The 12,688-nt window shown below is 56.2% G+C and overlaps 1 protein-coding gene across 1 annotated transcript; it reads left to right on the forward strand.

Moving 5' to 3' along the window:
- The first annotated feature begins 2,048 nt into the window (after positions 1 to 2,048).
- Positions 2,049 to 12,397, forward strand: LOC119102524 (polyadenylate-binding protein 4-like). The gene is made up of 5 exons (XM_037225907.1): positions 2,049 to 2,380; positions 6,745 to 7,248; positions 9,043 to 9,320; positions 10,028 to 10,789; positions 11,152 to 12,397. Exons 1-5 carry the CDS (start codon positions 2,188 to 2,190, stop codon positions 11,338 to 11,340), a joined length of 1,926 nt encoding a protein of 641 aa, XP_037081802.1. The 5' UTR covers positions 2,049 to 2,187; the 3' UTR covers positions 11,341 to 12,397.
- The last annotated feature ends 291 nt before the right edge of the window (positions 12,398 to 12,688 follow it).

Below are 12,688 nucleotides of genomic sequence, written 5' to 3' on the forward strand. Positions count from 1 at the left end.
GTGGCTCTTTGTTATTTGAATGGAGGGCCCTGTGCTCTTGTCGGGGGCCCTATCTGTTACCCTGCTCGGGCACACTCGAACGCTCAGGGACCCTCCACATTGGGGGTGCCGGTAGTGTGGTGGTCAGCGTGTCTGCGTTAACCACTGCGCGTCTGGGAAACCAGAGGTACGGGGTTCGATTCCCCGCGGTGCCCGCCCTTCCTGCCAGGGTGAGAGGCAGGCGACGCCATATAGCCTCAGCAGCTGAGTGCGTCGTAGAGCCCCAATGACACACACGACCCTCCACATTGGCGTCTTGAGTACTTTCTATTTGAATGGAGGCCCTACGCACTTGTTGGGGGCCATCTGTTCAACTCATCGGGCACACTAGATTGTTTCAGGGCCCTGCACCTTGGGTCTTGATATTTGAATGTGGGGCCCTATGCCCCTGTCACGGGCCATCTGACAGCCTGCAAGGGTACACTCGATCGTTCGGGGGCCCCTCACACTGGGTCTTGGACACTACTGGTTTGAATGGAGGGCCCTACTCTCTTGTCGGGGCCAATTTCGATAATCCGCTTTAGCACACTTGATCGTTCGGGCTCATCCAAATTGGGTCTTGAGTACTTCCTATTTGAATTGAGCACCCCACGCTTTTGTCGGGGCCATATCTGTTAACCTGCTCGGGTGCGCTGGATCGTTTGGGGCTCTCTCCATTATGTCGTCGGCCTTTGTTATTTGAATGGAGCGTCCTACGCTCTCGTCAGGAGCCTTCGTCCGTTAACCAACTCGAGCACAGTCGATCATTCCTGGGCCCTCCAAATTGTGTGCTGGATATTTCTTATTTGGATGGACGGCCCTATATCCTTGTTGGAGCTCCATCCATCAAAACGATCGGGCCAATCGGGACCCGGAATGGGGGGAACGCCGAACTGTGCTCGTCCCTTGTGCCCGTTGGGGACCCACAGGCTCTGAAGGGGCTTATGACGAGGCGAACGGACGCAGCTTTCAAACACAAAAGACAGCAAAATTGGACATCGTTGGGCCTTCAGACGACCAAGAGTAGTCACAAGCGAAAGTGAAGCCCGTGAGCTTCGTGAGCCAAAATTAAGCTCGTGCTTGGGTTTAATGCTATTTAGCAGCCAACTTGACAGTTTATCTTTTCATTTTTTCCCAAAAAACTTAACCTCAAAATGACAGGAAAAACCTAGCCTCAGAATCCATGGTCTGCAGAAAAGGAATAACTTGCAAGCATGGGCTTACGTAGCGCGCTTAGTTTTCTAGGAATGCACAAAGTAAGATGGGTTTCCGTATGAAAAAAACATGCTAAGAATCTCAATATTTGATGGCCGGCCTTCGATAATTTTTATTTCTCGGGGAGGGGGGGGGAGGCTAAACTCCGTGGGGGCCCCACGATATTGAGTACCCCCCCCCCCCCCCCTTTGATGAAGTCCTGGATCCGCTCCGGCCTACATAGGGACCCCTGATTGTTTCAGGAAACCAGACCAATGCAAATCGCGGGTCGGCCTTGTTCCTGCTTGGGAAATGGGCCAACAGGCTTCAGCTTCGGATCGACAGGGGGCCAGGTATTCGGTGTTGGTGGTCTCTATTCCGCATAGAAACCCGCATTGTCTCAGGAGGTCCTCAATCAGTGCGGGGGTCCCCCTGACTGTTATTCTAGGTCACGAACCTACGGGCCGGATTCCTTTAATTGACCTAAAGCCAGCCCTTCGGGTCCCTACGCACTCCAGTCGGGCCCTTGGTCGTCGATTCCAGCGGGCTCCCCGTCCCCTTTCGGGCCTCCTCGAACACTGCCTCTGGCGGACTGTGGGCCCCTTGCCAGCACAGGGGCCCCTGTTAGGCACTGTGGGCCTCCGAAACAAACTAAACTCCGGCCGGCCGTTCGGGCCCCTCCGCCCTAAAATTGACCCTTGGTTGTCACTAGCGACCTGGACTAGCATTGGCTATTTCTGGTAAGTATAGCCAAGAATTGCGCCTAGACTGGACCGGGGATGGGATATGGCAGCAATTGTAACAACGCTCTCTCCGTCATTTTGTTTCACTGTGTGTCGAAGACGTCTGTGGCGCGGGACGTGTGCTCTCGCACCCTTCGCCCACCTATAATTGTGCTAAAAACACAAAAAAATCAGAAAAGATAAAAGCCCCAAAATATTATTGTGGCGTAGTTCCGAACGCTAGGTGTGCAACATGAATTCTGCCGGGCCTAACTATCCCATGGCGTCTTTGTACGTCGGGGATCTCCATGCCGATGTCACGGAGGCCATGCTGTTTGAGAAGTTCTCAACTGCTGGCCCCGTTCTCTCCATCCGAGTCTGCCGAGACATGATAACCCGCCGTTCTTTGGGTTATGCTTATGTGAACTTCCAGCAATCAGCAGATGGTGAGTGCCTTTTTACAATGTGTTTGGTTAATGTTCGCTTCAAGAATAATGTGAGCTGTCAAACTTGTGATTTGCTATTGAAGTGTGCTATTGGCGCTTGCTTTTCTGCATTATCCGGCTTCGGCCATGCTTGTTCTGCTTAGGATTTTCAGCAACTATCCCAATTACTATGTACACCATTTGTGACGTTAATTAGACTCATTGCGTCACACCATATGGTTTCTTGTACAATTGCATAATGGATGTAACAGTTGTGAGCAGGGAATATTTTTACAAGCAATTTAAGTGTGGCATAAGGTTTCACATATCCTGCCTGTGTTCCCACTAATCAAACATTTTAGAAAGCAGAAAGTGGTAGCAATTTATTCCAGCAACTTAAAATGGCAGCAATGTTCAAATGGACTGACAAACATGCACACATTTGGATTTATTTGGGTTTTTCATCAGAAGATGCCAATCCTGTATTTGTATTAGACCAGGCTGCAAAAATGCATCTGAATGTGTCCAAGCTAGCAGTGACATCTGCAGTGCCAATTTCAGGCAAAAATACTCAAACCTTTTTCATGCTAAAATATGTCCCTTGTGCTCCCTATGCTCCTTAAAATAAGGGTTCCCCTGTATTAACTGTTGATCAGCACCATGAACATCTGTTTCATAAGATAACTGATTGCCATACAGGCACAAGCATCCATGTAGCTGGATAAAAATGATTTCAAGATATGTGGATCAAGACTGTTACTTAAATTTCTTTGGGTTTTATGGGCCCACTAAAATTTGCACCTAACTTTATGAATTAGTGTGGGCATTAGTGGATACAGTGGAAACACAGGCTTGCATTGCTCCACCAAACCATAACTTGTCTCCTTCATCCTGTAACTGCCACCAGTCCAGCCATATCACAACCTAGTACAACTAACCTTATATTATGCTTGATGACACTGCCCCCACTTTCAATCCTTTTTGTGGCTGAAATGATGATAAATATTTATGGACCTGTCTTGCTTCTTTGTCATGGAATGGCAAGACTGGATGCCAGCACAGCTGGACCACACAACCTAATCTGTATGGCAGAGAAGTGGCATACCTTTCAGTGAATGGTTCATGTTTGGACTGTTGTTATAAGCAGAAAGCATGCTCTGTGTACAAGATGGCTAGTCTGCAAGGCATGAAAATTGCAGTGTAAGAACCATAGTGCATATACAGTACTAAGTGATCTTTTGCATGTACTATTTTCATATTTTTTAGTTTGCATTACTTTTCTGAGACCAAAAGGAATGCCTTAATGGTTTCCAGTTGCTGGTGTAGAAAGGCTAGACCCCTTGTTCCTCACAGACAAAGCTTGACATACAGTTCTGACTGGAAGTTGAACTCCATGTTGCTGCATTTCCTTGTCACAGGTTGCCTTGTGTCACACTTTTTAGCAATAGCTGCTTAAGTTTCCAGGCAATGTCTTGTACCAGCAATTTTTTATACATTTGTTTCACTGGAACTGAATTTTTTTGCCAATGATAGAATTCTGTGTGGAATCTGCCACCACCACAGCCATGATGCGACCGATCAACCACTTGACACCAACCTCCGTTGGCCAAATAGTCTTGGAAGGATCTGTCTGTCATGTCATACAGTGCCATGGCTCACGGCCGTTCGTGGTAAAGCTTTTCCCTCCGCGGCGGGGAATTATGACGCTCTAGGTGGGAATCCAAGCCACGTGGCGACGTATCGCGATCGGGCTGCGTCTGCCTCTCGCTTCTAAATGGGGCCGGTGTGCTAACCGCCGAACCATCGAGGCGGATCCGCTCGTTTCGCTCCGGCGCGCCCGTTTTGGCGCGGCTGGTGCAACGCGCCTGGCGTCCTGCGCGGAGAACACACGGCTGCTGGATTCTACGGGACTCCGTTCCCGCGCCAGCGTTTGGAGATTGGCGGTCAGATGCAGCTGACAGATAGCTGACCGCTAGGGCGAACATTTGGAGACTAGGTCAACCGATATCCGTTCGACCGTGTCGTCGCCGAGATATCTCGCCTTTCGAAAGCGGCCAGCGACAGTTTCGTAAGTCCTGCGAACGCCCTTAACTGGCGGTTCTCGGTGCGCGTCAGCAGCGTGCGCAGCATTGGGTCAACACCGCCCGTGGTTGCGCAGCGCCCGTCAGCTGTATCAATGTTGTTTACGCTGTACAGCTGCTGCACATGTGGGTGTCCTCAGGCGCCATGTCGTGGGGTACGCGATGGAGCTAAACATTTCGTCTTGTTTCGGTGCGCGAATGTTCGGGAAGATAATTATGAATATTTTGCTCAAGTAGTCGGAGTTCGCCAGAATACGGATTGGGCAGTTGATGAACTTGCTTGTTATGTATTGAGAGGAATACTAGGCGTTGCTATTTTGTACTATGTTATGTTAAATGAAGAGGCTTTACCCATATTCAGGTCGGGCATGCTAACCCAAAGTCGTTTTGGAAGATAACAAAAATTTCGTGCTGTCGCCACAAGTGCAGATGAAAAATGCTAAAGAACAGCAGTGAATTCTTATTCTGGTATATCTTGGAAAAGGGTTGCTTTTTGTCTGCAAGACCACGGCCCAAAACCACCTGCCGATCTTGAAGCTGAAAGATCTGCGTATATCCGTTTTCAGCATTGGCCCTTTGGGAATTGGGCGATACGTCATTAATTAAACGGCATTGACGGTGCAGACTGCCCTGGATTTCGAACCCGGTGTCAAACGGCGAGTGCTCGCATCACATCCACCCAGCCATAGAGACGTCAAAGCAAGCTGTCGATTCGGCCCACCTTATGCGTGGTGCATTTTTGTGATATTTGGATGCGTGTCGGAAATTTTTCAAATGTTTCGAGTCCCGATTTCAGCCGTTCAATACTCGCCGGATGCAGATATTCGTTCAAATATTCTGTATCCGAGCGCCCAGCTTTAGCGTGCATTCCGCACCTTGCCACGCGGTAAGTGGTGCTGCCCCACCCGAGTTGTTCCAGTCCGAGCGAGGGAACTGGGCCGAAGGGGGGGGGGGGGGAGGGAGGTGGACACGACAGCGGGTGTCGCCTGCGCCGCGCCGCGTGCCCTCAGGGTGTCACTTTCTCCCGGCGGCCGGGTGCTGGGCCTTTCCAGCCGGCGGGCCGGCTGACCCGGTCTGCTGGGGCCGGCCCGGAGGAGGCACGCGACCGGCGGGAACCTCACTGCGGTTGGTAAGAGCGGGATCCGGCAGCGACAGCGCGACGTCCGGGACGGTATATCCAGGATAATCGGGACGAACTTTGGCGGGCTGTTTTTAATTTCACTTCGTCGCTGCGTTGTGGTTGCGCGGTGCGCTGCGCTCTTCATCGGTGTATTGGTTTACTGAGTCCAGTCGTCATTGGCAGTCATTTATTGCTTTCGTTCGAAATTCATTCACATTTTGTTGGACGCTGTCGTTTGTGGAGCGCTTTGCTGGATAAGACTGACCAAGCTCTTGCAAATGTTGCTGACTTCTGTTGAGATGCATGGGCGCAGAATGACCACTGCAGTCGACGCGCCCGAAAACACCAATAAGCAACAAAAATCTGTTGAGATGGAATGACGTGGAGAACCAGTTCCAAGCCGTAACTTGACTGAGAGTGCAGATATTTCTGCCGACGGCGCCGATGTTGCAAGCTGTCGTTGGTATGTGTCATGGTTGTTTGTGCTTCGGATCTTTCGTTCTCTTTCCGAGGTGGCGTGGCGCCTCTCCGAGAAAGTTTGAGAAGTCCGAGGCAGGCATGGCGACAAACCCAGCTTCTGCTCCAGCCTCGGCTTCACGAAGCGACCTTGTCCCGCTTATGTTCTCTGATTCGACTTGAACTATCGGCTGCGACTTCGACTTTGGCTTCGTGACGTTGTAACACCTGGCTTCGTCATCGTCTTCGCACAAGTTGTGAATTATGGCTCCGCAAAGCCGTGACGATGTTTCTTGATTTCATACAGTATTGGCAGACGTGAAAATGGTTGGCTGCACAACGCGCTGTAAACTAAATTCAGCCTTGGTTTGGGTTGCACGATTCTGAATCAGTCGAAGCTTGACTTTTTTTCGTGTTTCCCTATTACAAGGTCACTGGCTTATGCTGCGCTCATGCAGAGTTCAACACCGCTGGCTTCGAATCCGGCTTCACGTTTTAGGAATGCAAAGGCGGTTGCATTGGTTTTGCAGTTGCAAACTTCGAGGCCGCCGGCTTCGATTTAGACCACTACGTCACGTCTTTGTTTTGGCTTTGGCTCCGGCTTTGGCCGCGGAGCTTTGAAGCCTGGAGCCTGGCTTGGTCCCGGTGCCTGATTTGAAGTCAGTATACAGCTGAGTTCTGTGGCTGGGATGCCGCCAGCTGAAATCTAACCGAGCGCTCTCTTTCAGCCGAGCGTGCTCTGGACACGATGAACTTCGACGTGGTGAAGGGCCGGCCGATCCGCATCATGTGGTCGCAGCGGGACCCGTCGCTGCGCCGCTCCGGCGTCGGCAACATCTTCATCAAATCACTGGATAAGTCCATCGACAACAAGGCCATGTACGACACGTTCTCGGCCTTCGGCAACATCATGAGCTGCCGCGTGGCCACCGACGAGAACGGCGTGTCCAAGGGCTACGGCTTCGTGCACTTCGAGACCGAGAAGGCGGCCACGGACGCTATCGAGAAGGTGAACGGCATGCTGCTGAATGACAAGAAGGTGTTCGTCGGCAAGTTTGTTCCGCGCAAGGAGCGCGAGAAGGAGCTGGGAGAGAAGGCCAAGCGCTTCACCAACGTCTTCGTCAAGAACTTCGGCGACGAGCTCGACGACGAGAAGCTGCTGGAGCTGTTCCAGCCGTTCGGCACCATCTCCAGCCACAAGGTGGCCGCCGGAGAGGACGGCAAGGCGAAGGGTGAGCTGCGGCGGGTCGGGAGCTGGTGCAGTGGTCACGGATGAGGGTGGGGTGGGCAGGAGCTGGTGTGAGCTGCGGCGGGACGGGAGCTGGTGCAGTGGTCACGGCTGTGGGTGGGGTGGGCGGGAGCTGGTGTGAGCTGCGGCGGGGCGGCAGTTGGTGCAGTGGACACAGCTGAGGGTGGGGTGAGCGGAAGCTGGTGCGGTGGTCACGGCTGAGGGTGGGGTGGGCGGGAGCTGGTGTGAGCTGCGGCGGGGCGGCAGCTGGTGCAGTGGTCACGGCTGGGGGTGGGGTGGGCGGGAGCTGGTGTGAGCTGCGGCGGGGCGGGAGCTGGCGCACTGGTCACGGCTGAGGGTGGGGTGGGCGGGAGCTGGTGTGAGCTGCGGCGGGGCGGGAGCTGGTGCAATGGTCATGGCTGAGGGTGGGGTGGGCGGGAGCTGGTGTGAGCTGCGGCGGGGCGGGAGCTGGTGTAATGGACAAAGCTGAGGGCGGGATGGGCCAGAGCTGGTGCAGTAGTCACGGCTGGAGGTGAGGTGAGTGGGAACTGGTGCATTGGTCACGGCTAAGGGTATGGTGGGTTGGGCTGTCAGGCTTGGGGACTGAGTGGACTGAATTATGTTTAGGAACACAGCTAGTGATTGACTAGTGGTCGTGGTCATAGACTGGCTTCCGTAGGCTGGCTGGAGAACACGGTCACCATTATGGCACAATGTCAACTGTCTTATGTCAAAAGCCGGTTGTGGTTGGCGACAAATTTTGAGGGGAGGTCCAGACTCAAGCGCAATTTCGAAGACGACCGATCATTCCTTTATTATTTCACAGCAATGTAATAATCGCAAGCGGCGGATGGTCGAACGCCTCCTCATTGGAGCAGCGACGCTCCCAGCTCGGTGTCTGTGCTCGGTGTCGTGATTATTTAGCGAGCGTCTCATTTGGGAACACCAACTCAACGTCAACCGCGAGGGGAACAGCTAGCGGAATTCTCAATAAGCTAGCTAAGGCTCAATGAGCTAGGGCGCAAATTCTCAATGCAGCACAAGCATGCTGCTTGTCCGGGGCTCAGGGAGATAACAGAGGGGTGCCTGTGATTGCCTGGCCCGACCCTCTCCCCTTACAGCTGGCCTCTCAGCCCTGTGAAAGGTTGCGCACGAAGTGAGGTCGGCGCTGGGACATTGCCTCACCGATCACAAGTGTGGGCTGGGGCTTGTCCCGCACTCAGTTCGCATCGCGCCCGCCAGAGGCGCTGCTATCGGTCTTGTAAGGAGGAGGGTCGTCGTCGAACAAGACGTCAGGCGACGGATGGGGCGTCATGATGTGACTACGTCTATGGCCTCATGGAAATGCCTGGCCCATCTCCGAAACGAAATCATTCATTTCCGGAGACGTAGCAGGGGGCTTGACCTGAGGGTGGAGGGGGGGGGGGGGGGGAGGGCTGGGGGCTGATGAGCCCCTGGATAGATGATTCCGGACTCGTCCATGTGGCATTTACCTTAGAGCGGTCGCGATGGCTTTGAGCCATCGTTATGAACGAGAGTTTGTCACGGCTGGGAACCTTCCTGCGCTACTCTGTCGCATGCTCCAGTACGTGGTGAAATAACTGTTATATTATCGCCTTCCTGGCTTATGTCGTCACATGTTTCCGTTAAGTGTTTGATGTGTCATGGCTGTCAGGTGACAGATGCAGCTCAGAGTGGTGTCGGTCCATGGTGCGTGCCTGCCTGCCTGCTTGTCTTTCGGTCGGCCGGTCGCCAGCTTGGCCGTAGCCCCGCCTTTCACCACTGTCCGGTCTGGCAGGCTTCGGCTTCGTCAGCTTCGAGGACCCGGAGGCGGCCGAGGCGGCTGTCAACGACATGAACGGGAAGGAAATCAACGGAAAGACCATCTACGTCGGTCGCGCTCAGAAGAAGGCCGAGCGCCAGCACGAGCTGAAGCGCAAGTTCGAGCAGATCAAGCTGGAGCGCATGAACCGCTACCAGGGCGTCAACCTCTACGTCAAGAACCTGGACGACGGCATCGACGACGAGCGCCTGCGTCGCGAGTTCGCCCAGTTCGGCACCATCACCAGCGCCAGGGTGGGTGGCCGGCGACCGAGTTGGATCAGGCTAAGCCAGGCTAGCCCGGGCCGTGCCGTGCCGTGCCGTGCCGTGCCGTGCCGTGCCGTGCCGTGCCGTGCCGTGCCGTGCCGTGCCGTGCCGTGCCGTGCCGTGCCGTGCTGTTCCGTGCTGTTCCGTGCCGTGCCGGGTTGGGTTGGGTTGGGTTGGGTTGGGTTGGGCCGGGGCTCGGCTCGGCTCGGCTCGGCTCGGCTCGGCTCGGCTCGGCTCGGCTCGGCTCGGCTCGGCTGTGGAGGGGGGGGGGGGGGGGGGGGAGAGGAGAGGGGTCGTGGAGGGCCGTGGGAAGTGAGAGTGGGAGAACGGCATTGACCTTGACTCGAGAGAGTTGTATGTATGCCGAGGGTAAAACGGTGATGCTGTGGTGCTATGTGGTAGTTGCACGCCCACTGGCGTAATCCATGCGTCACTGGTGCTGATGTTAGCCGGCTGTCCTGTCAGAGGATGTCGTTGCCAAGGATTTGGGATGGGGGAATAAGCCGTCTCCCTGCCGAAAGACGGCTCATTCGAGACCAGTCTGCCCTCTCGATGATGGATGGTTGCGGTCGACCGTCCCCAGCTGATGCCGTGCAGTGGGCCGCAGCGCTGGGGTGGACCAGCCCGGTACGGGGCGACCCATGGCGAGCTGGCGCCTCAGCGCAACCCGTGGTGACGTCTGTCGCGGCCGGCAGGTGATGATGGAGGACGGCCGCAGCCGCGGCTTCGGCTTCGTCTGCTTCTCGTCGCCCGAGGAGGCCACAAAGGCCGTCACCGAAATGAACGGCCGCATCGTCTCCTCCAAGCCGCTGTACGTGGCGCTGGCGCAGCGCAAGGAGGACCGCAAGGCGCACCTGGCCAGCCAGTACATGCAGCGCATGACCAGCATGCGCATGCCGGGCGTGAACCCCATGTTCCAGCCGAGCGGCGGCGGCTACTTCGTGCCGACCATGCCGCAGGCGACGCAGCGGTTCTACCCGCCGGCGCAGATGGCGCACCAGATGCGGCCGGGACCGCGCTGGCAGCAGCCCGGCGGCCAGATGCGCCTGGGCGGCCAGGCGCAGCCGGGCATGGCGGCGCCGTTCCGGGCCCAGGCGCAGCGCCAGCCGGGCCAGGCGGCGGCCGCCGGCGCCATGCGCGGTCTGCAGGCGCAGGCGCGCCCCATGGCCGGCCAGCAGGCGCTCATGCCGGCCGGCATGCAGCCGCGTCCGATGGCGCCGCAGCCGGGTGCCGCGCCCCAGCCGCGCCCCAGCTACAAGTTCACGCCGAACATGCGCAACCCGATGCAGCAGCTGGCGGGCGGCGTGGTGGCGCAGCCGCCGCTGGCGCCGCAGCCGTTGGCGCAGGCGGCCGTGCGGGTGCAGGGCCAGGAGCCGCTGACGGCCAGCATGCTGGCGGCGGCGCCCGAGCAGGAGCAGAAGCAGATGCTGGGCGAGCGGCTCTTCCCCATGATCCAGGTGAGGCTGTCGCCCGGTACGCGCGGCCCGTTGACCCTGTCAGGGGGCTCGATGCTGGTGGCGGCCCGTGCAGCCGCTCAGCTGGGGCGGTCAGCGTTTGCAGATGTTTGCTGCTAGGCCATAGACTTGGTTAACGGGCTGCTGGCTGTAGTATGCGCGCACGTGAACTGTGTTGTTTCTTCCACCCGGTGCAAATGCCGCCGTAGTTCCTGCTCCGTCTTTCCGGATCTTCCAAGCATGAACAGCTAAGGCGACAGTTGAGACAGCCCTGCTTTCCCGCCGGCTGTGCGGCGGCTGTCTTGAGCGTGTGGTTCTCGCAAGCCCGGTCGTCGCCTGCTGACGGGGCGCGCCCTCCGTTGCAGCACATGTACCCGGAGCTGGCCGGCAAGATCACCGGCATGCTGCTGGAGATCGACAACTCGGAGCTGGTGCACATGCTGGAGCACCACGAGTCGCTCAAGGGCAAGGTGGACGAGGCGGTGGCCGTGCTGCAGGCGCACCAGGCCAAGCAGCCGGGCACCGCGCCGCAGCCGGCCGGCAAGAAGGAGTAGATGACCCCGGAACGCCCCGAACCGGCCGAGGCCCCCGCTCGACACCGGCGGCGAGCGTTCGGAACTAAGCCACGAACCCAGCCGGGCGACGGGGCAGGCGGCGACGGCGACGGCGGCGTGACTGGCGCCGCCGCCGCCACCGCCCGTCCCGCCGCTCCACCCATTCCACCGCCACAGTGGGCTTCGACACACACGGAACACGCACTTAGTGGTAGGCGAGACACATAAGCGAGACAAAAACAACAAAAAAAGCGAAAAACAGAAAGCTGCCCGGGAAGCGCGTGGGGCGGCCGGGGGCTGGCCTCGGCCTCCGGCCGTCCCGCCGCGCCCGGCGCTGTTTTATTCGTACCCGGCCGGCGGGCGCCGGGCCGGCCGGCAGAGGTCGGCTCGGCGGGCCGTCGGCAGCGCCACACGAGACCAGTGGCGCCACCTGTGCGGTCGCGTGGCCGCACGGCCGGCGACACCAGCACGGACAGCTCCACGGCTGTCCCCGAGGAAGAAAAGCAGAAAACGACTTTTTATAAAAAGATGTAAAGGTTCTCTGGTCTACAGAGACAAAAAGCTCCAATGATAAAAGTACTCGAAAACTTTCACCAATAAAAAAATAAACTTTTCGGAAAAAATCGAAACGGGAGCTATTACCTCTTTGTTTTGCACAAAATAATATTGGCATCAGGATCCAACGCCAGCCTATTTTTGTTTATTTTTTGTTTTGATGTTATTTTTGCTTCAAGCCCCATGCCCATATATATATATTTGTAATATGGATTCGCGTCGTAAGCCGCGTTCTTCTTAAATGGACTATGATGCGGACGTTGAATTTCGTTCCACACCTATGGTGGAGTCCAGTGCTGGTAAAAATTTGGTGCGTTTGGACTTTAGGACTTGGGCTGGTCGACTTTTGTGTATCATGGTTGTGTAATTTGACGATCATGTAGTGCTATTGCGGGCGCCCAATATGATAGGGTGCTGGTGGTGTAGGTTCTGGGCGAACGACCTGTCCCGTATCGTCTCATGTTTTACGGCTTCCCGTTTCGTGAATAAACTCTTCAACGAACATTGCCTTTCGTTCCTACCGTCCCCGCGAGCATTGACTCCTGTTCGGCCCGTATAGCTTTTCGCGAGCATTGACTCGTTCGGCTCGGGCGGGTGGTCGCAGTCAGCCAGGCGGCGCGGACAGGGTGGATGAACCGGTTGAAGCTTTGAACACTTGGTCAGACAAGATCCGCGTTTAACTAGCCTTGGAGTGTGTTTACCATTGCCTTGAAACATTGTGAAACATTGTAAAATTGTGCGTGGCACCTACAACACTGACACGGCACAGCGGCGTCCGTTCACAGCGGCTACT

This window comes from Pollicipes pollicipes, unplaced genomic scaffold (genome assembly GCF_011947565.3).
Source record: "Pollicipes pollicipes isolate AB1234 unplaced genomic scaffold, Ppol_2.1 Scaffold_5724;HRSCAF=6776_pilon_pilon_pilon, whole genome shotgun sequence".
Classification (NCBI taxonomy): Eukaryota; Metazoa; Arthropoda; class Thecostraca; order Pollicipedomorpha; family Pollicipedidae; genus Pollicipes; species Pollicipes pollicipes.